This window comes from Capra hircus, chromosome 19 (genome assembly GCF_001704415.2).
Source record: "Capra hircus breed San Clemente chromosome 19, ASM170441v1, whole genome shotgun sequence".
NCBI classification, from domain to species: Eukaryota; Metazoa; Chordata; class Mammalia; order Artiodactyla; family Bovidae; genus Capra; species Capra hircus.
Window position 1 is genome coordinate 33,567,334 of NC_030826.1, and position 21,888 is coordinate 33,589,221.

The 21,888-nt window shown below is 55.9% G+C and overlaps 1 protein-coding gene across 3 annotated transcripts; it reads left to right on the forward strand.

The window, feature by feature from the left end:
- Nucleotides 312-21,766, forward strand: SLC47A2 (solute carrier family 47 member 2). Of its 3 annotated transcripts, XM_018064732.1 has the most exons (19): nucleotides 328-657; nucleotides 2,739-2,852; nucleotides 4,608-4,699; nucleotides 5,444-5,545; nucleotides 5,740-5,808; nucleotides 6,473-6,621; nucleotides 7,248-7,290; nucleotides 10,446-10,490; nucleotides 10,676-10,773; nucleotides 11,073-11,170; nucleotides 12,048-12,161; nucleotides 12,758-12,825; nucleotides 13,688-13,796; nucleotides 14,457-14,532; nucleotides 14,796-14,865; nucleotides 19,327-19,459; nucleotides 19,532-19,626; nucleotides 20,491-20,584; nucleotides 21,360-21,766. In XM_018064732.1, the coding sequence occupies exons 1-19, from the start codon at nucleotides 606-608 to the stop codon at nucleotides 21,578-21,580; spliced, it is 1,842 nt and encodes a 613-aa protein (XP_017920221.1). In that variant the 5' UTR covers nucleotides 328-605; the 3' UTR covers nucleotides 21,581-21,766. The 3 variants fall into 3 exon arrangements, with proteins under 3 accessions (XP_017920223.1, XP_017920222.1, XP_017920221.1); XM_018064734.1 differs by lacking the exon at nucleotides 19,327-19,459 and having other exon boundaries at nucleotides 312-657; XM_018064733.1 differs by lacking the exon at nucleotides 10,446-10,490 and having other exon boundaries at nucleotides 327-657.

The window sequence follows — 21,888 nt, forward strand, 5'->3', positions numbered from 1 at the left end:
TCTGCTGCCAGGCCCCCAGCCCTGGGTTTAGCTGGACTCCCTCCAGTCTTGCCCAGGCCTGGCCGAGTCCGCACTGACCTGAGCCTCCAGCCCCGCCTTCTCTCGGACCAGCTCCACGCCCACACCCCCGAAGTTCCCGGAGAGAATCTGATTGGCCCAGCCCCGCCAAGGCGGCCAATAAACCTCGGTGGAGAGGCAGTCACGTGGCACAAGGACAGGCACGGTGGGCGGGGTCCCAGGGCCGGGTGTGTGTGGTACCGTGTGCTGCCCCCACGTGCTGCCCGTGCTCACTCCGTAAGGATCCGGGGGCATCCAGGCCTTAGTAATCCCCGCCTGCTGCGCACCACACTGTTCTGACTTGAGTCTTCTTCTCAGTCGAGGCCCTTATTCCCCACGGGGCCACCTGCAGCCTGGGCTCAGCTTCCTGCTTGCTCTCCCACGTGGGCCCTGGAGACGGTGACGTTCTTGGCTGCCTTGACCTCGCTAAAGCCCGTTGTTTGGGGCCAGCCGCTCCAAACCTGCCGACCACAGTGGCCCGAGCTCGAGGTTCGCACTCAGAGGGCTGCCTGCAGCTGGGCGCCCAGTCCCTCAGCCCAGCCCCTTGGATGGTACAGACCCCGACTGTTGAGGCGGAGGAGTTCCCGCGGCCCTCTACGGGTAAGGAGCTGCCTCCTGACCATTCGGCCCCAGGATAAGGCCTCCTGAGCTGGGCTGTCCTGGCCCAGCAGGCGCATCCTGAAGCCTCCAGTTCAGGAGGGGAAATGGCATCCAGGGTGGGGAGGCAGTAGCAGGCTCCTGAGCCCTGATAGCCGTGGCGGTTTCTGGAAGGACCATCTCAGGGACAGCTGGGGTTAGTGGTGAGAATCAGCAGTAGGCTCAGCTCAGGAGGCCCCTGCCACAGGGGACAGGCCTGGGAGAGGGGGTGCCATGGGGACTTGTATCTGTGAATATAAGAAGTAAGTGTTGAGCTTGGTGCCTCTGAAGCTCTTCATCTTTGTCGAGGGAAGTAGTTGGGGGTCGGCTAGGGCCGTAGTGTGCTGGGTGAGGTGGTGGAGGTGTCCAGGCCCATGTTCTGGACCCCAGCTGCTCTGGAGAAATCACCTGGGCGGGTGTCAAGGACACCTGGCTGAAGAATCCCCTGGTGCTAAAACCAAGAGGATGGTTCTCCTCCGTGGGGCACAGTGGCTGAACACTGTCCCGGGCTCAGAGGAGGAGAGTAAACTGTTTCCTCAGTGGACTGCTGGTTGCTCAGGTGCCTTTAATTTAAGAAGATTCACAGACCCTTAGGCTTATGTGTGCTCCTCTGTATAAATGTTATACTTCAGTAAGAAGTTAAAGAAAAAGGGAAAAGAAGTTGCTGCCTGGGCCTTAATTAGGTCCGAACATCTGTGGTGAGACCTGGGTAGTGGTGTTTTTGGAAAAAGCTTCCCGGGTGATTCTAAAATGCAGTCACGGGTTAGAACTGCTGGTTTAACTCTGAATTTGATGTCTCCAGTACATTCTGGTAAACTTCTCCCCAGGCAGATATTTAACTCAGAAGGTCCCCTAGGAGGGTCTCCAGTCACTGTTAAGGCTTGACCAGCCGGCTGTGTCCCCCCCACCCTTGCCAACCTTGGTGTTCATCAAGACCCGAGCCCAGACATTCCAGTGAAGTCTGGCTAGAGCAGGGAAGGGCAGGGGTGTGGAGGGAAGAAATGTCAGGAGAGGCAGAGAGGGAAGAGGCCACCACCCGAATCTAGGAGGTGGGGTTAGGGGGCGGTCGGAGTGGCCTCAGGCATTCAGATGTCAGTCTTGCTCAGCCATCCGTCCTTTGCCCTGAAGATGTGTGTGAAGCTGAGGGACCAGGCCAGAGTCTCTCACTCCCCAGAGGAGAGCTGGGGGTTTGGCGGTCACATGGCAGGGAGGAAGGAATCAGAGAGAGGGACTCTGGCCCCTGACTTGGGGTTGCAGGGCGCAGGGCAGCCCCAGGGCAAATAAAATAGCTTCAGGCCTGGTGAGGTGTAACCAAGCGAGGAGAGGCTTGCAGGGGCTGGCCCTGGCTGTGCCTGGCAGGTCACTGGGTCATCAGTTCCCAGAGGGCGGGGCTCGTAGGCCAGACGCACCCCCAGGGGGACTGTCTTCCTGCTGCTGCAGGAGTTGCAACCAGAGTCAGGGTCCCCTTGCGATGGCTCTGTGCTGGTGCTGGCTACAGCTGGTCTGTGGTGAGAGGGTCTCTTGAGCCCACCCCTCCCCCCCGCTGAGATGGCTAGGCCAATTCATCCAGGTCACTGGCTTCTGGCTTGCTTCCATATGTGCTTCCTCACTGAGCCCTTCTGGGCACACTCCAGCACCTCATGGCACAATGAGGCTGCAGGGCACCGGAACTGGCTCCAGCGGAGGCATCCTCTCCTTAGTTGGATGCCTTCCCAACCCCAGGGTGTGTTGGGGGCTGGCAGTGACTCTCCACCCTTTCCCTTCACCACCCCCACCAGTCCTGGGACCTGAGAGCTTTGGGTCCTTTTTCTCTCTGAGGGTCCTGGGCAGGTCTGAGCTCCTCCCTGCTCTGCCCTTGCTCAGGGTGCGGCCTGGGTGTTGGGCCTTAGGGGAGAGGATGGAGGTGGGACCGTGGAGGAGCCGGGTCCCCAGGGTGCAGGGTTTCCAGCTCCTCCCACTAGGAGGTGGATGCTGCTTCCTTTCTCGAGCTTGGGCCAGGTGACCTTGGACCTTCCCGCTGCCATCCTGGAATGTTCCCTTGTCAGGCCAGCTCCGAGCCATGAGATGCCAGACTGCCCAGAGAGGCCCCGTGACAGAAGATGGAGCCCCAGGGAATCACCTGCTGACCACAGGCACCCACGGCAGACAATCCCACTTGGGTGAGCCTCGGGGTGAATACAGATAGTTATTCAGTTGCTCGGTCATGTCTGACTCTTTGAGACCCCATGGACTGTAGCACCCCCCAGTACCTCTGTCCTTGGGGTTCTCCAGGCAAGAATACTGGAGTGGGTTACCCCTTCCTTCTCCAGGGGACACAGAGACACAGGTGCGATAAAAACACCAGCCCGATGCTCCCAGCAGCCCACGTGATATAAATGGTGGCTGATTAAAGACACTTGAGTTTGGGGTGCACAGGTGACACCATTGTTATCTGTTCAGCATCTCATCCTTTTGGAGAACCAACCTGCCCCTCCAGGTGGTCCCCAGCACCCCCTATCCCACCCTCCCCCTCCTGTTGCCATCCCAGGTTGACTCTGCCCCAGTCTTCCAGAGATCTGGCTCTGAGGGTGAAGGTGTTCAGAGCTTAATCATCTCATGGACTTGCCCTTAAAAACCCAGATTTTCTCATTCTAGTCACTCAGCTTCTTTCCAGATCACCTGCCAATGCTGACCCCCTCCACACTCTCTCTCCCCTTCCTGTTTATTAGTTTCTCCTGTTTCCACCCAATAACCATGATTGACAAACGTTGCCAGAAGGGAAGAAGTGGCGAGGCATGCTCCCAGAGCCAGGCGATTGCGGGGCAGGTTCTCACCTGAGAAGGGAGAGAGTCCCAAAGTCCTGGGGTCTGTGGCCCCGTCCCTGAGAATTGAATCGCTGCTCCTCTCTGCTGTGGGGGGCGGGGTCTGAGACCAAGGACACAGGGCAGAGGCTGCGCAGCCACCCCTGAGGGTGGGGGCCATGGAGAGGGGCGTCCTCACCTTGCCAGGGGACCCCACGTGGGACTGGGTGACCACTCTGCTCCGAGACTCTGTGCCAGTTCACCCAGGCTGAAATCCTGGAAAACCAAACCTGGGCCCAAGCCCACAGGCCCTGAGCGTGGTGCTGGCTGGATTTGCATCACCCCAACAGTAGTGGGGTCTTCGTAGAAAGAGGCTGAAAGTGGAGTTCTGAAAGTCAGCACCCGGGCAGCCCCCACCCTGGGGGAGCAGTCCCCACACGGGTGGAAGGGCAGGGGTTCCTATGCCCCACCCCGCCCACCTCACCTCACTTCCTTGCTCCTGTGAGCAGCAGGGGGCAGAGAGCATGGAGGGGGACATGGAGTCAGTTGTGAGTTTTCATCATACAAATTCTGGGGGATATTTGCAGATCCTCAGCCAAGGACCTGCTCCCTGGACAGTGGGCTGACCCTGACCTGCTTAGTACCCTGGGGAGCACCAGGGAAACCCAGAACCCTGTGGGCTAGACCACTGAATGCCCTCCATCTGTGGGGCAGGGAACCCCTTGTCAGAAGTGACCCCAGACCCCTATTCCCCAACCCCCCTTGGGACCCTTTTGAGTGTGTCTCTCTTTTTACCTGGACAGAGAGTCCTTGGCCCCCTCAGCCCCGTCTCACACCTGCACTTCCTGGGCCTTTGCTGCCAACCCCCTGGAATGGGGTCAGCACGGTGACTCTGGGTGCCCAGACCTCTGTCCTGTCCATGGCTAGTGGGTCGGGCCACAGGCCTGGCGTGCACAGGGGGCAGGGCTGGTCCCATGGGTGGTAGTGGCCCCTCCTCTGCCCCTTACTCATTAGCCAGGCTGTACGGTTACCCTGGCTGGCTGGATGAGGCTGGCTGAGAAGGTGCTCAGGCGTGCAGGGTGGCTGGGTGGCCTGGGCTTGGAATGGACAGCCCCCAGGACACCGTCCCCCCAGGCCGAAGGAGTCGCTGCCCTGCCCTCCGCAGGCTGGTCCCCGTTGGCTTTGGAGCTGAGGCACGGACGCTCTTCGTCCTTTCTGGACCCCTGGTAAGGAGGCGGAGGTGAGGCGCTGACAAGGCAGGGGGCAGGGGCTGCTGGAGGCCTTCCCCAGAAATCACCCACAGTGACGGTGTCCAGGTGGCACCAGGGGCCACCACCCAGAGCCTGGCGGGGTCTGACCTCTCTCAGCGGCTGGCAGCCCTCTCCCCCCACCATCAGAGGGACTAGGTGTGTCCTTCAGGAACCCACGGGGAGGCTGGCCGAAAGGCCCAAGAGGCCAAGGGGAGCCCAGGGGTGCCTGCACGGGCGTTGCACTGGAAGAGGGGCCTTTGCCCATTTATTTTCAAAGGCAAAATGGCTCCAGGTACATTTTTTTTTCTGACCATAAAGACTGCTAAATATGTGCTCCTTGTAAGAGTTTGGACCACAGTAAAAGAAGACTCCTTTCCAATCCCACCACATGGACAGAGGCTTCCTAGGGTTTTGATGTCTTTAACTCCGCTCCTCTGTGTTTGCATGCGGCCTGACAAGATGGTTACAGTAACATCACCAGCTGTGCCCACTCCAGCGCCCCTGCTGGGGAACCAGAGCTCAGGAGTTGATGCTGTTGCCCCGTGGGGTGGGGGCAGGACCCGGGCCTTCTGCCACCCAGCCTCAGCCACACTGTCGCTCCTCCGCTGTGGGCGACTCGCCCTGTGGCCCAGAGGGGCTTCTTGAGGATCAGGGCCTGGAGAGCCTCTTGCCAGGAGCTGGGCTGTGAGCAGGGCCCTCGATCTTGGCCCCGGCCTTCAGTTCCTCTTCCAGATGCTGAACTTCATGGTCTATGTCGTGAGCACGGTGTTCTGTGGACACCTGGGCACGGTGGAGCTGGCGGCAGTGACCCTCTCGGTGGCCGTGAGTACAGCCAGGACCTTCTCCCCTGGGCTCCTGGGAGAAGACGTGGCCTGAGAGCACAGCTGGACCTCCGAGCACACCCCATGCACAGGCCCGGCCGGGGGGGTCTCCCGCTGCTGGGCAGTCCCCTGGCTACAGGGTCCCCCGTCGGTTTCCTCCTGAAAGCCTGTGTTCTCTCCTGTGTGTGGCTTCAGTTTGTCAACGTCTGTGGAGTTTCCATCGGGTTTGGCTTGTCCTCGGCCTGTGACACCTTGATGTCCCAGGTAGGTGGGCCCCCGGGCAGGGCCAGAGCCAGTCCCACAGCTGCTGCAGAAAGGGTAGGGCTGGGCACCCACCCGAGGCCCCCCAGTGGCCCCCGCATCTGGGAACCTGTCAGGCAGGCCTCTGGGGGGCAGCTGTCCTTGTACACCCACCCCCAGGGACCACGTGCTCTAGGGACCAGCCCCTCCCCTTGCCAGGGTGGCCAGGCAAGAGAGCTCTGGAATGAAAGACAGTCCTCCGACCTTGAGTCCTCTGACTTTGACCTTGAATCCTCTGGCCCTGTGTACTGAGGGCACACAGAGGGGGCCTGCTGTCCTCGGGGGGGCCCACCACCCGGAGGGGCTCAGCTCCGGGGGCCTGGGACTCACGGTGGGCCTGGCTGCTGCTAACTCCCCAGGGAGACTCGCATGCGCTGGTGCTTCAGGGATGGTGGGGGGTGGGCAGTGCCTCCCCCATCAGGAGTCATGGGAGTACTGGGCACTGTGGGTGGACAGGGGCTGGAGTTCTGCAAATGGCCGCTGCGGTCACTCTGAGCCGCTGAGCCCCTCAGATGAAGCCCCGGGTAGGGACTGGGGAGTGGTGGAGGGCTGCCCAGCGCACCCGCCCCCCCCCCAAAGCCGGCCAGCGGAGGGCAGGCGTGGGGCGGGCATTACTCCTGTGTTCCAGAGCTTCGGCAGCCCCAACAAGAAGCACGTGGGCGTCATCCTGCAGCGGGGCGTGCTGGTGCTGCTGCTCTGCTGTCTGCCCTGCTGGGCGCTCTTCCTCAACACCCAGCTCATCCTGCTGCTCTGCAGGCAGGACCCGGCCGTGTCCAGGTGCGCTGGGCCGGGCAGGGTCATGTCACCCCGGGAGGCCCAGCCCAGCCGGTGCTGCTCTCTCTCTGGGTCTCCAGCCTTCTCATGGGGGCTTGGTCTGGGGACTCTCCCCCACAGCATGCTGCTCCAGCTGTGGCCAGCAGGGGGCAGACCACAGCCCATTTTAATTGAGAAAAGGCATTTGTATGGGATTTGTTTGCATCTGGTTGAGCCCTGCAGAGGCTTTGGAAGCAGTGACATGTGCACACCCCACACCACAAACAGTGGGAACAGGACCGAACCCCATTTCTGAGGAATTACACACTGTGTTGTTAACGTAGGATGTGTTTCCTCCTCGGAATAGCTCCCTCGTTTCCTGTTATGTGCACTTCGTGTAGTTAATTCTTAATGTGATAGAATCTTGTTTTCCCCCTTACAAACCACACATCACCCCGAACTGAAGTTCCCCAGCCCTGAGACCCTGTGTTTGGGTCCTTTGGTTCTTGGGCCCCGCCTCCTGGCACCCCACCCCCACCGAGGTTCCAGATGCCTCTGGGGGTCTTGTTTTCGAGGCAAAGTCTGCCAAACCTTTCCCCACACCCAGGGCATAGGCTGCTCGGCTCAGAGCCTGGTTCTTTCTCCTGCAGGCTGGCCCAGGAGTATGTGCAGGTCTACATCCCAGGCCTGCCGGTGAGTTGTCTTATGGAGCTTGGATCCTGACCCCCCACCAGCCAGGCGCCCCTCAGCCCTCATGGTGGTGGCCAGAGGGGCCGGAGAAAACTTCACAGTGTGGTCGGTGGTTGGTGCACATTGAACTTTTAAAAAGTAGCACAACACCTTTTTCTGGTTAGAAAACCATTTACAGGAGAGATTCTGGAAAGCCTGGGGAAGAAAACTTTCAAATCTTCCGTGATCCTACTACCCAGAGAAAAGAGGTTAATCTCTCTCCAGGGCTGTTTCTCTTCATGAGTGTGTGTGTTATCAAACACAGAACCACACCTGTAGTGGGAGATGCAGCCAGTGTGTGCATGTTGTTTCGTAAGCCACCTTTTCCCTCTCAAATATATCATTAGTCAGTCTCTGCTGCTGCTGCTAAGGCGCTTCAGTCGTGTCCGACTCTGTGCGACCCCAGAGACGGAAGCCCACCAGGCTCCCCCGTCCCTGGGATTCTCCAGGCAAGAACACTGGAGTGGGTTGCCATTTCCTTCTCCAGGGCATGAAAGTGAAAAGTGAAAGTGAAGTCGCTCAGTCGTGTCTGACTCTTAGCGACCCCATGGACTGCAACCTACCAGGCTCCTCTGTCCGTGGGAGTTTCCAGGCAAGAGTACTGGAGTGGGGTGCCATTGCCGCCTTTAGATATGCTCAAATCTCTGTCCACGATACCCATTTCAAAGGCCCCACAGTATCCCCCCCTTTGCCATGACTTATTAACCAGTTCCCATGTGTTGGGTATTTAGGTTGTTTGCAGTGGTCACTCTTATAAATTAGGTTGTGATCAACATTCTTGTAGAAAAATCTTTGTGAATGTCTGTAATGATGCCTTATTGGAATTGGAGTTGCTCTGTCAGTGGCTTTTGATACTGGTTTGTATCATTTCTACTCTCCAGAACAATATTCTCATCAGCACAGAGTATTATGAAAATGTTTTCTCCAATTAGAAATAGGTTATTTTAACATGCACTTTATTGCAAATGAATTTGAGTGTTTTTTCATATCTTTGATCATTTGTTTTCCTTCTGTGAATCGCCCACATCCTTTGCTTATGTTAGTGGATTAATCTCTCCCTAATTATTTTAACTCATTAAATAATATCTCACTCCTTTGGCATATGTGTCACAAACGTTTTTCAGTTGCCTTCTAATTCTTTGATACTTTTTTCTTAAAGAATTTTTAATGTGTACATAACAGATCCATAAATCCCATCCTTTATGATGTCTGTCTTTGATGAGCTTAAGAACAGTCACCCCATCTCAGGATTATAGAAGCATTTGCCTTTATTTTATTTGAACTTTTTAATGGTTTCTACTTTTGTGTTTAGGACTGTAATCTTTCTAAGATGTTTTCTAAGAGTCGTTGTTGAATGTTCTTTCTCTGTTAATTTATTGAATATTAAGTAAGCAGTCCATCCACACAGGTAAGTTTCTGAGATTTGAGCCCCACCCAGTGGTCCATGTGGAGAAAGCGATGGCACCCCACTCCAGTACTCTTGCCTGGAAAATCCCATGGACAGAGGAGCCTGGTAGGCTGCAATCCATGAGGTCGCTAAGAGTCGGACACGACTGAGCAACTTCACTTTCACTTTTCACTTTCATGCACTGGAGAAGGAAATGGCAACCCACTCCAGTGTTCTTGCCTGGAGAATCCCAGGGATGGGGGAGCCTGGTGGGCTGCCACCTATGGAGTCACAGAGTCGGACACGACTGAAGCGACTTAGCAGCAGCAGCAGTGGTCCATGTGTCCACTCGGGACTCATGGCTGCACGGCGTGATTTGCTGTGGTTCAGTGGACGTGTCACCACGTGGCAGGCTGTCTCAGGGGAGCCCACCTTTCTGTCTCTGCCCCACTCTATCCCCCCTCGCTCTGCCCCCTCTGCCTTCCCTTGCTCTGCCCACCCACCATCCTCCCTTGCTCTGCCCCGCTCTATCCTCCCAGCACCAGTGACAGAGCTCTTGATGGGCCTGGGAAGGGGGGGGTGGGATGAGTTCAGGGTGCCCATAGGGGACACCAGGCCTGTCAGGGAGCCCCAGCCACACCCTCCCATCTGGAAGCCTAGTGCCATGACTTTTCTGGGGCTCCAGATTTCTCCTGTATCATGGAAACCACCTGAAATTCTGGTCTTTCTCCTCCAAAGCTTTGGCTCTTTAGACCAAGTGAAGGTATCTTGTCCAACAGGGCCCCTGGGGCTGGGTCAGGGGAAACTTCCAAGTTATCACTATGGTAGCCACTTTATCAAATCAACAAAACCCCTCCCTCCCAGACAAAGATGCTGCCAAACGTAACTCCCTGTGGGATAAGAAGCATCACGTGTCTTAGTCATGATGCTAATCCAACTCTTGGAACTCTTAAATGTGCCAAATGCTGTTTTGTAAGCACTTTTGCAATATTAGCATTGCGTATAAATGTATGTATAAATAGCAAGGATTCACATGCACAGTATTATCCCCTTTTTAGGTGAGGAAACTGAGGCAAGAGAGGTTAAGTAAGTGGCCTAAGGCCACACTGCTCACAGGAGGCACAGAGCCAGTACCTGAATCCAATGGCACACTCTTGCTGACTGTGCAGTCCTGAAGAGAGGTGGAGGGCTGCAGGGAGGGTGGGCAGGGGCCACAGGCCTGGGCCAGGCTTTGACAGGGCAGGAAGCTCAGGGAAATGCCCTCAAGACAGACACACACACAAGCAGGCCCCCTCTGTCCTCCATGGACGACTCTGAGGTCTCCACCCTGCTCTGCAGAGGCTGCTGGTGGCCTCCACCCTCCCCCCACTGCCTCTGCCCAAGGCCTCTCCACCCAGAGTGTTGTCTCTGGCAGCCAGAGACAAGTCCTAGGGTGGCCCCGACCTGCGGGCTCTGGTGGCCCTTCTGTGAACAGGCCTGGTTGGTGGCCAGGGGCCCAGTCCCTCTCGTTCTTGCCAGAGCACTGGAGCCCCTCTCGGGTCCACCCTCCCTGCCCGCTGGCCCCATCCTGGCACCACCCCTCAGGCAGGGCAGGGGCACAGGCCAGCAAGGTGCATATCTGTGGGTCGGGACACACTCTGGTGAAGCAGCTGCCCCACACTCATCTCAGCAGTGTCTGTTCTTGTCCATGTGGAGGTGTTGTTTACTTGTGTCTGTGTGCTTATTTACACAGGCAAATTTTCTCTACAGCCTGCAGGCCAAGTACTTGCAGAATCAGGTACAGGGCCCTAGCTGGAGCTGCCCCCTACCCCACACTGCACTGTCCAGCAGGGGAGGAGTGCCTGGGGTCCCTATTCTGACCTCCACACGGGTCTGTGGGGAGCCACATGTCCCCAGCCTGTGCCCCCCCCCCCCGCCCCTGGTGTCGCGCCACTCAATAAGGCCAGTTTTCACCTTTTTCAGGGCATCGTTTGGCCCCAAGTCTTCAGCGGCATCGTGGGCAACTGCGTCAACGCCCTGGCCAACTATGTCCTGGTTTCTGTGCTGGGCCAGGGGGTCAGGTGAGCAGGGGGCTTCAGAGCCTGGTTGGGGAGGTCAAGTGTTAGGGGGTTCAGGTGAGTAAGGCGTTCAGGGGCTGGTTGGGGGATCAAGTGGGCAGGGGCTGTGGCGGCCTGGTCCAGAGCCCTGCCTACCCCCGAGGGGGCAGCCAGTCCCATCACAACAAGGGCTGTGGAGGCTGTCCACACTGTTCAGCCACAGAGGGGTTGTGGGGAACTGGGGATGAGCCAGGCCTGTCCCCGCCTTGCCCCCAGGGCTGGAGTCGGCCTTTGCTCCAGCCTGGCCTTCCCTCCTCTGTCAGGGGCTCCGCATTCGCCAACACCGTCTCCCAGTTCTCGCAGGCTGTCTTCCTCCTGTTCTACATCGTGCTGAAGAAGCTGCATCTGGAGACATGGGCAGGTGTGGAGGGGGCCCCCACCCAGGGAGGGGGTTGCTGAGGGGTGGGTAGGCCACCAGCACCAGCCCAGGGCCTTCACTTTGTGGGCAGAGTCCTAGCTGGAGCCTTTGAAGGAGCCCTGCCCCAGGCCTGCCCCCACATCCCTCAAGGCCCACCTCCTGTATCTGCACCCTCTCTCCACCTCTGTACCCGCCTCTTGGCCTCTGCACCCAACCCCTAGAGGCCCGGTTTCCCAGTCCAGCATGTCATGGGGCACAGCCCTGCTGGGGATGTGCTAGGAGCTTCCTGGCTCCTATTGGAGATTGAATGACAACTCGGATAAAATGCTGGGTTCCAGCAGCAGGCTGCACCCACATTGCTCAGATAAGTTTCATGACTGCTTGTTAACTCTATTTTTATTTACATGGAGGAAGCTGGTGCTGAGAGAGTTTGTCATTCACTGCAAATCACAGAATTAGGCTCGAACCTGCTCCTAGGCCTAGGTGCTGAGCTTTTAACCCCTGAAAGCTGGCTGTGTAGACCGTGGGTCCCTCTCTGGCGCCCATGGCTGTACAACCCTGTCTGCCTTGTGAAACCTCCCAGCACCTTGGTGTCGTGCCACCCTCCCAGCAGCCCTTCGGGGAGATGGGGCAGAGATAAAAGCTAAAACTTCATCCAAGGAGACGGGGCCCAGGAAGGGCAGGGCTGTCTGCCAGCCCAGGCTCCCACCCAGGGGTGCTGACTGAGATGTTAGCTGGTGCCCTCCTCCCGCCCCCACCCTGCCTGGTGGCAAGTGCCTGGGCTTGCTGTGTGGAGCCAAAAGCTGTGAGCCCTGGTGGTGGGCGGGCTGGCTGGGCCGTAAGGCGGACGGGGGCTCAGGCAGCTGGCTTCTGCTCCTAGGCTGGTCCTGGGAGTGCCTGCAGGACTGGGGCCCCTTCTTCCGCTTGGCCATCCCCAGCATGCTGATGCTGTGCATCGAGTGGTGGGCCTACGAGATCGGGAGCTTCCTCGTGGGTACGTGGGGCGGCGGGATGTGGGGAGCCCCCTCCCCCGGACAGGTGGTTCACCCGCCCGGCCTGGCTCCCTGCCAGACTGTGAGCTTCCAGCAGGCAGGCCTGGGCCTAGCACTGCCCAGTCTAGGCCTGGCATGGAGTGGACACCCGGGCATGATTTTCGGTCAGAGATAGAGTGAGATGGAACTGGTGCAACCAGCACATCTTGTGCTCATCAACTGACTCAGAACAGAGTCCAAACCGCCAGGGCTGGAATGGCCCCAAGAGACCTTCCAGTCTATCCCGGACCCCATTTATAGATGAGAAAATTGAGTCCTAAGAGTAAAAGAGGCTGTCCAGAGTCACCCCAACAGGGCCAAGAGCTGAACTCGGGCTTCTTGACCTTGGTCCAGCTTTCTTCCCTCCCTCATCATACTGTGTACACAGAGGGACCCTGACCCTGGCACACTCAGGCAGGGGTCTCCTGGAAGGCTGAATGCCAGGTGGAAAGGTTGTTTTTGCTGTGTCTGACCTTGGAAGCCACTGGGGCACTTTGTCAGCCCGGGGCCGTCGGTCAGCTGGCTGGACACTCACTGTGCTCCCGCCCCGCCTCTGCAGGCCTGCTCAGTGTGCTCGACCTCTCTGCCCAAGCAGTCATCTATGAGGTGGCCACCGTCATCTACATGGTGAGGCTCATGGGGGGCACATTTTGTTCTGCCCCCAGCCCAACCCCCTGACGGCCTGGGGGTGTCAGAGGGGGAGGGGCAGCTGTCCCCCCAGGGGCCATTTCTGTCTCCTGAGGGACCCTCCAGACCGCCTGTGTCCACCAGACCCAGGCCCTAACAGGCACACGTGGCCCATAGCCACTCCGCCGAGGGTGATACAGAACTCTCCATGTTGGAATTGTTTTGAATTGATTGGCATCATTTAAAATTGGGAGATTTCACAACACAATCTGGATTTTTGCTTTTTTTTGAAAAACAGGACATTCCCTTTGGCAGTGGGCCCACGTTCTTGCACACCCCTAGTGGTGGGCCCTGGGGAACAGAGCCCTCTGGGGGCACTTCCTTGCCTCCGCTGGGGAAAGAACTCTCCACAGTTCCTTCCTCTTCAAGGACACATGGGGTATCCCGTGTCGCTTGCGCAGCCTCTGCCAGCTGCCTGGGGTGCACACTCTGTGACCACAGCTTTAATCAAGGGAGTCGCAGAAACCTACCTGTATAGAACTGATCTGTAAGGTGATTCTTACGTTGCAAGTGGTATCAATCTTTTTCTCACAGGGACCTTTTCTGACAGACTTATGACTACACTCGCCTCTTTATGTCATGTTTACTCATGAGGTTTTGGCTGTGTGTTTATTTTGGCCGCCTGTGGTATCAGATGGCTCAGCCAGGGTGGGGCTTTGGCTGGCTTGCTTGGGGTACCCTCACCCGACCTGCTAGCCGCCAATCTCACAGCTGGTTACCAGCAGCCAGGAACACCCTGCTTTCCTCCCTCTTGGCCTGGGGTAGGAGGGGACTGACCATACCTTCTTGTCTCTGAGTCCAGATCCCCATGGGGCTCAGCATCGCGGTCTGTGTCCGAGTGGGGACAGCCCTGGGAGCTGCAGACACTGTGCAAGCCAAGCGATCAGCCATCTCAGGCACCCTCTGCACAGGTGGGTGGGGTCAGGCCTAGGCCGGGGGAGGCCCTGAGAGCCACAGCTACCTTCCAAGCCTGTGGTACCTGTTACGTAGCCCAGAGCAGCAAGCCTGCTGTGCCCCTTCTGGCCGCTTCCCCACCGCTGGGGGTCTGGGCCGGCAGTTTCCATCACAGTACGATGCTGGGAAGGCCCTTCCTCACCAGGCTCCCAGCCCTCTAGGTCTTCCTGTGAGCTCGGCCTCCTGGAGTTCCCAGGAGCTTGGGGCTTGCTCATGGCGACCCTCAGAAAGGACCCCTCTGCATCCATCCTGTCTCTGCTTTCTATAGCTGCCAGGCTCACATCAGCTCTTCATGGAGAGCAGTGGTTCTCAGGCTTTAGACCTAGGTTGGGGGTGGGGTAGGGGGAGCAGGGTGTCAAAACCTGAACATCCCCCCGCCCCCGGCAGTTTCTGACCCGGTCGGAGATGGGGGTCTGAGAGTCTGCTTCCCTAGGCAGCCACTGGTCCAGGGACCCCATTTTGAGAACCACAGGAGGAAGGGCATTTTGCATGTTGTCATCACAGGACCACAGATGAGGGTCTTCGTCCAAGGGGACATGCGGCTGGGCTGGCTCAGGCTGAGGGGATCCAGGCTCGACCCTTGGCTGGGTCAGCCTCACCGCCTTCATCTCTTGCAGTCGGAACCTCCCTGGTTGTGGGCATCCTGTTGAGCCTCCTGAGAAACAAGCTGGGACACATCTTCACCAATGATGAGTAGGTCTCACCTTGAGTCAGGGGCCTCGGCTGCTGCCTGTGCACAGACCAGGTGCTGACTGAAGGGCAGGGCAGAGCTGCCGGGGCTCCTTGGGGGGTTCGGATGTGTCCCCCCAACACAGGGAGACTCAGGGACAGGAGCGGCCTGGCCTGGCCTGGGGCCACTACCTAGGCTCACAGAAAGTGGGGGCAGGGCGGAATAGACGGGACAGGAGTGGGACTCCAAGGCCAAGGTTGTGCCTCATGGTCCCCTGTCCCTGCAGGGAAGTCGTCGCCCTGGTCAACAAGGTCCTGCCGCTGTACATCTTCTTCCAGCTGTTTGATGCCCTCTGTGTGAGTCCCGCTCCGACCCCCGTGTTCCCAACCCCTGCCCCCACCCCAGCAGCTCAGGGCTGTGAGCTTGAGCTACCTGATTAGGGCTGACTACAGAGTAAGCGGCAGCTCTTGTTGGATCTATTATTATTCAAAATAACGCATCCCTTCTTTCTCTCCTGCAGTTCCAATTTACTGAGATGCATACAGATTGGCAAAATACTGACCACTCTTCCAGTGCAGAATCATAAACCCTCTTCTTCCTTGTTCCCCAGGATCGGGTTGGGGGTGGGGAGCAGGGCACAGCTCTGACCCAGGCCCCACCCGGCCAGGAGCGGCCACACTGGTTTCCAGAATAGAGGCACCCAGAGTACGGAGGGGTCCAACTTTCCGCTTGGATCACTGAAGAGCAGGTCCCATTGAGTGCAAGTCTGAATTCTGTGAATGTTTTAACAGCCTGGCATAGAGACAGCGAGCACCAAAGTCTCATTTATTGAGCAGAATTTGGAGCCCTGGGTTGTCATCTTCACATCTTGGGCAATCTTGCAGGAAACTCCAAGTCTCTGCTTGGAGCATGGGCTTAAGAGAGCAGCAAGGGGCAGGAGGCAAGAACCCGCACAGAGTCATCATCAGCTCTTATAGGAAGGAAAGAAAGAACCGCTGGGAGAAAGTATATTCGTGGAGAGTTTTCCCCAGAGCCCTGTCACCCTGGCTGGTTCCCCATACATTCCAGGGCTGGCCTTCGAATCTAGCTGGGCACAGGCTTGTAGCACATTTCTGACCTCATTAGGACCGCTTGCTTTGGGCTGGGTTTTGTCATCAAATTCACAGCTTTAATTGCAAAACATTAAAAGAAACCCTCTTCTGGGCTCTGTTATGGCTTCTGCAAGGACACTATAGTTACTTTTCCTCTAGCTGCAAGGTGAGGCCACAGCTGAGAAACTCCTCCTGCAGGGTCAGGCCACAGAGGGCTCTGCATTCCTAAATGCTCCTGAGGTAGCACTGCCCACCAGGGAACCCGCAGCAGATTTACAGCTCACAACTGCCAGGGGTCTTGCAGTGCACATCGCTGCATCTCCTATCTTTACTCCCGGTTATATCTATCTATCTATTTATCTATATATTTTTTCATTAAAAATTTTTATCTTTTGGCTGCACCATGCGGGCTGCGAGATCTTTGTTCTCTGACCGGAGATTGAATTGGTGCTGCCTGCAGTAGAAGCGCCACTGCATTGCCAGAGAACTGCACTGCTGCTGAGTCACTTCGGTCGTGTCCGACTCTGTGCAACCCCAGAGACGGCAGCCCACCAGGCTCCCCCATCCTGGGATTCTCCAGGCAGGAACACTGGAGTGGGTTGCCATTTCCTTCTCCAATGCATGAAAGTGAAAAGTGAAAGTGAAGTCTTAGCTTCATAGACTTCAACTCTTAGCGACCTCATAGACTGCAGCCCACCAGGCTCCTCCGCCCATGGGATTTTCCAGGCAAGAGTACTGGAGTGGGTTGCCATTGCCTTCTCCGAGAGAACTCCTTAGATCTGTGTTATTCTTTTTTTTTTTTTTTTAATAATTTTATTTACTTACTTTTGGCTGTGCTGGGTCTTCGTTGCTTGCTCAGGTTTTCCTCTAGTTGTGGGAATGGGGGCTCCTCTCTAGTGGCGGTGCTCAGGCTTCCCTTGTTGTGGAGCATGGGCTCTTGGGTGCATAGGGCTCAGTCGTGGTGGCTCTAGGGCACGAGGGTGGTGCACAGGTTTAGTTGCTCTGAAGCATGTGGGACCATCCCAGACAGGATCAAACCTGTGACTCCATTGACACGTGGATTCTTTACCACTGAGCCACCAGGGAAGCCCTATATTATTCTTAAGTTTTCATGGACCTAGTTTTTTTTTTTTAATATTTTTTATGCCTTTCTTGAGTTATAATTTACATACCATAAATTCATGCATTTTACCTACATAAGTCAAACCTTTAAATAAGCGTCTACTTGTGGAACCAGAGCTGCAATCCGGTATTGGACTGTTTTCATCACCCCCACAGAATTCCTGGGGCCTGCTTTGAAGTCACTGCCTGCTCCCACGGGCAGCCCCAGGCAGTGCACTGACCCACTTTCTGTCTGTGTGTACTTGCCTTTTCTGATTACTTGATAGACATGCAGTTACAGAGTATGTGGTCTTTCGTGCCTGGTTTCATTCACTTCTTGAAATGTTTCTGAGGTTCATCCATGGCGTAGCATTTTTCGGGACCTCATTCCTTTTTGTGGCTGAATAATAGTCCACTCTGTGGCTATAACATGTTTGTCTACCCATTCATCAGGTGATGGACATTTGGGTTGTTTTGAGTGTGGCCTGCTGTGACTAAGGCTGCTGGGAACATTCAAGTATGAATCATTGTGTGGACGTATGTTTTCCTGCCTCTTAGTAGAGTCTTAAGGAGTTGAATTGTTAGGTTGAAGCGTAAGTTTAACTTTGTAAGAAACCATTAAGCTGTCTTCCAAAACAACTGTATCATTTTACATTCCCACCAGCAATGTGCCAGGATTCCAGTTCCTCCCCTGTGTTGCTAATTCTTGGCATTATTGTTTGTCTTGAAATTGGAAAAAGTAGATTAAGAGCAGTTTTAGGTTTACCAAAAAAATGAGCAAATACAGAGTTCCCATAAGCCCCTCCCCTGGTTCCCCCTTTTATTTACATCATATATTAGTACAGGACATTTGTTTACTTGATGAAGAACATTGATACATTAAGTCCACAGTTCATGGTTGGTGTGCATTCTGTGGGTTTTGACAGATGTTTAAGGACATGTACCCAGCACTGGAATCATACAGGATACAGACTGCTATATATGAAACAGGTGAACAACAAGGTCCTACTGTGTAGCACAGGGAACTATATTCAGTATCCTGTAATAAACCATAATAGAAAAGAATATGAAAAAATATATATGTGTGTATAACTGATCACTTTACAGCAGAAACTAACTTTTTTATATTATTTCTCATTTTTATTAGAGCCATCCTCATGGGTCTGTACAGGTATCTCAATGTAGTTTTAATGTACATTTCTTTTTTTTTTGTAGCCATGCCACACGGCATGTGGGATCTTGGTTCCCCAACCAGGGATCAAACCGAGGCTCCCTGCAGTGCGGGCACAGAGCCCTAATCACTGGACCACCTCGGAGTCCTTGATGTGTTTCCTGAATGACTAACGCCGAGCCCCTTCCATCTGTGTGTCTCCTTGGGTGAAGTGTCTGCTCGTGTCTTTGTCCACTGCAGACATCGGGTTCTTGTTGTCTGAGCCTGCCAGGGCTGCCCTGACAAAGCACGCAAAGCCGAGCGACCTAACATACTAGAAATAGATTGTCTCGAGGTTCTGGAGACCAGAGGTCCTAGATCCAAGGCACCAGGGGAGGATCTACTCCAAGCTCTGCTTAGCTTCTGGAACCCTCAGGAGCCCCTGAGCCTGTAGACGGCATTGTTTCCCCATGTCTGTTTACATTGTCTTCCCCCTCTGTGTGTCTGTGTTCCAGTTTCTCCTTTTCACAAGGACACCCGTCTTCTCGGGGTAGGGTCCACCCTGATGGCCTCATCTCAACTTTGTCTTCTGCAGAGATGCCATTTCCAATTAAGGTCATATTTGGAGATCCTGGGGTCGGGACCTCAGCATCTTCGGGGCGGGGCACAAGCCAACCCATAGTAATTATCTTTTTATTCAGTTCAGTCACTCAGTCGTGTCCGAATCTTTGCGACCCCATGAATTGCAGCATGCCAGGCCTCCCTGTCCATCACCAACTCCCGGAGTTCACCCAAACTCATGTCCATCGAGTCGGTGATGCCATCCAGCCATCTCATCCTCTGTCGTCTCCTTCTCCTCCTGCCCCCAATCCCTCCCAGCATCAGTCTTTTCCAATGAGTCAACTCTTCATATGAGGTGGCCAAAGTACTAATGTTCTTTTTTTCATTGTAGAATAGTTGATTTATAATGTGTTAATTTCTACTGTATAGCAAAGTGATTCAGTTATACATGTATGTATTGTTGTTCAGTTGCTAATTCATGTCTGACTCTTTTCTACCACATGGTCGGCAGCCACGCCTCCCTGCCCCTCACTGTCTCCTGGAGTTTGCCCAAGTTCGTGTCCGTTGAGTTGGTGTACATTTTTTAAAATATTCTTTTCCATCGTGGTTTATCATAGCATATTGAACGCAGTTCCCTGTGCTCTATACTCAGACCTCGTTTATCCATCCTATATGTAATAGTTTGCATCTGCTCACCCCAGACTCCCAGTCCACCCCTCCCCCTGTATCTGAAATGCAGCAGCCTGTGTGACCCTGGGCAGGACCCTCCAGGAAGGAAGGGAGATGAGGGCTCCTCCTAGCCTGTGTTGCGGACTTAAACAAGGCTGTGGCCTGTAGATTCCTGAGGAAGCCGCAGTGCTGAGACCCACCATTGCCTCAGCATCACCAACCCCCAGCCCTTCCTCCTTCTGCAGTGTCTCTACGCTGGGGTCCTGCGTGGGACCGGCAGGCAGGCCTTTGGGGCCGTGGTGAATGCTGTCATGTACTACGCCATCGGCCTCCCGCTGGGTGTCGTGCTGACCTTCCTGGTCGGGATGGGGATCATGGGTATGTGGTGTGGGGGGAGGGGGGCAGGCCTAGTGATCATCAATGCCCTCAACTCGCCCCCGTGTCCTGCAGGCCTCTGGCTGGGCATGCTGGTCTGTGTCATGCTGGCCACCGCTGCCTTCGTCACTTACACGGCCCGGATGGACTGGAAGCGGGCTGCAGAGGAGGTGAGTGCTCTTCCCGTTACCAAGGAAACCATGCCAGACACCATCCTCAGCACCCTCCACCCCTACCCCGCTCAAACTCAAGCAGAGGGCTCCCGATGACCCTGAGGGTGAGCTGTGACCTTGGAAAAGATACCGACAGCACCCTGTCAGCCGTCCTCTTGGGAGCACTTCTGAAACAGGCAGCCTGGCGTTTGCTTCTATGGCTCAGACCCTGAAACCCAGAGGGTGTGGTTCGCCTTTGTGTGCAGATCCAGTCCTCCTGGCATCTGAGACAATGGATCAACCCATAACTAAAAGAGCGCCACTTAAAGCTCCCCAGACCGTGGACATGGCAGGCCTGGCCTTACCATACTTCAGGCATTGTGGTTTTCGCAGGTTGAGGGTCTGGTGCCACCCTACATTGAGCAAAGCAATCGGCAGGCACCATCTTCGCAACAGCATTTGTTTGCTTTGTGTCTCTGAGTCACACTTTGCTCATAATTCTCATCATATTTCAAATCTCATTATTATCATCTCATTTATGGTGAGGGGTGATCACTGAACTCTGACGTCACCATTGCAAAAACATGACCTGTTTAAGGCTCAGGTGATGGTATTTTCCAGCCAGGAAGTATCGTTTAACTGTGGTATGGACAAGGTGCCTTGCACACTTAGCAGACTTCAGTGTTGTGCAAACATTACTTTTATGTGCACCAGGAACCCAGAAAAGCCCTCTGCCTGCATTATTCGCCTTATTGCAGTGGTCTGGAGCCCCCGAGGTGTGCCTGTGTGTGACCATGTGTATCCTGCTCAGCCTGCGGGGCTCAGCTGAGGCTGGGTGGATGGGCAGCTGGCAGGCTGACCTGGTGACTCTCTCGCCTTCAGGCACAGAAACACGCAGGACTGCCGCCACTGGGGAGCACTGAGAGCATGGCCTTCGGAACCAGGCCCGGGCCTGAGAAAGTGGTCGTGTCTTCAGGTAACACTGCCCTGTGTGCTTGGGTGGCCAGGAACTGCAAGCACCCAAGCTGCCTCTCTTCCTCAATGTGACAGTGACATCTGTTCTGACACCAAGAGGGGACACTGATGTCCCAGGAAGCAGGCCCTGTCTGTCCTGGTCTGGGAGGCTATGACCGTTGGTCCTGTCATCAGACGAGGGCATGGGTTGGACACTTGGATCTCCTCCCTGTTCTGCAGCTAGCTGCTAAATTAGGGGACGAGGTCTGAGCACCAACCATCTGATCTCAGGGCTCATTGTCACCACCCAGCTCCAATGTGGGCAGGAGGCCTGCAGTTGAGGATTGGGCAGGTCAGCCTGGCTTGATAACTGGTGTGGGGGGCCCTTCTCACCCACCCCTCCGCACCCTGTCAGACCGGAGCTCTGCTGCCCCGGCGCTGGCCTGAGCCCAGGGCTGTGTGTCCACAGACCATAGCCTGGTTATCTCCACAGCCTCACCTCGCTCATCCTGGGCTGTGCCTTTATTGGGGTGGGCATGGGGAGCCAGCACAGGCTTTGGGGGCTTCAATGTTGCCAGAGAGCGGGGGAGGCAGTGTGACAGAGCATGTCACATGCTGAGGTCGCTGGTGGAGGATACGCACCTCCAGGTCATCTGACCCCATCTGATCTCAGCCTTGTCTGCTCATCAGGTCTATAGGATGCTGTCCCACGTGTTTCCAGCTGTGAGGCAGGGGGTCAATCCTGTGGCTCCACAGCCCCCCACCCAGGGCTGAGCTGGCTTCTGTTTGTCTTGCAGTGGCCACAGGCAGCTCCCCTGGCGTGATCCTGATGACCTACTCGAGGCTCGGGGGCCACCTGGACCTCCTCAGGACTCCGGAAGCAGTCCACGCCCTACCCACTCCTGCCGGCCAGCTGTCAGCCAAGCAGCTGGCTCTCCGCCGGGGGGCTGCTCTGGCAGTGGCAGTGGGCTCGTTGATAGCGGGGCTCGTCCTGAGGGTCCTCACCGCCAGGCCCTAGTGAGACAGCTTGAGACGAAAAGGAAGCTGAGTGGCTGCCCACCCCAAATTCAGTGCAGGGGGACGCCCCTGACCGCTCCTCAAGAACATTCACGGGACTTCCCTGGTGATCCAGTGGTTGAGAATCTGCCTGTCCACCAAGCAGGTTTCCCCTCCTCCCCACCAACCCCACCCCCCACCAACCCCCACCAGCTGGGGAGCTGGGATCCCACATGCTGCGCAGTGTGGCCAGAAAATAAACAGATTTTCAGCCGGTGCTGCATGTCACATGGCGGGTCTGAGTAGCGGTTAAATTGCCTCCTCTCACCT

Coding starts and splice junctions, on each gene's coding strand:
- SLC47A2 (XM_018064732.1), top strand. CDS start 606: ATGGTACAGACCCCGACTGTTGAGGCGGAGGAGTTCCCGCGGCCCTCT. Junction 5,546..5,739: donor CAGTGACCCTCTCGGTGGCC/GTGAGTACAGCC, acceptor GTGTGGCTTCAG/TTTGTCAACGTCTGTGGAGT. Junction 5,809..6,472: donor GTGACACCTTGATGTCCCAG/GTAGGTGGGCCC, acceptor CCTGTGTTCCAG/AGCTTCGGCAGCCCCAACAA.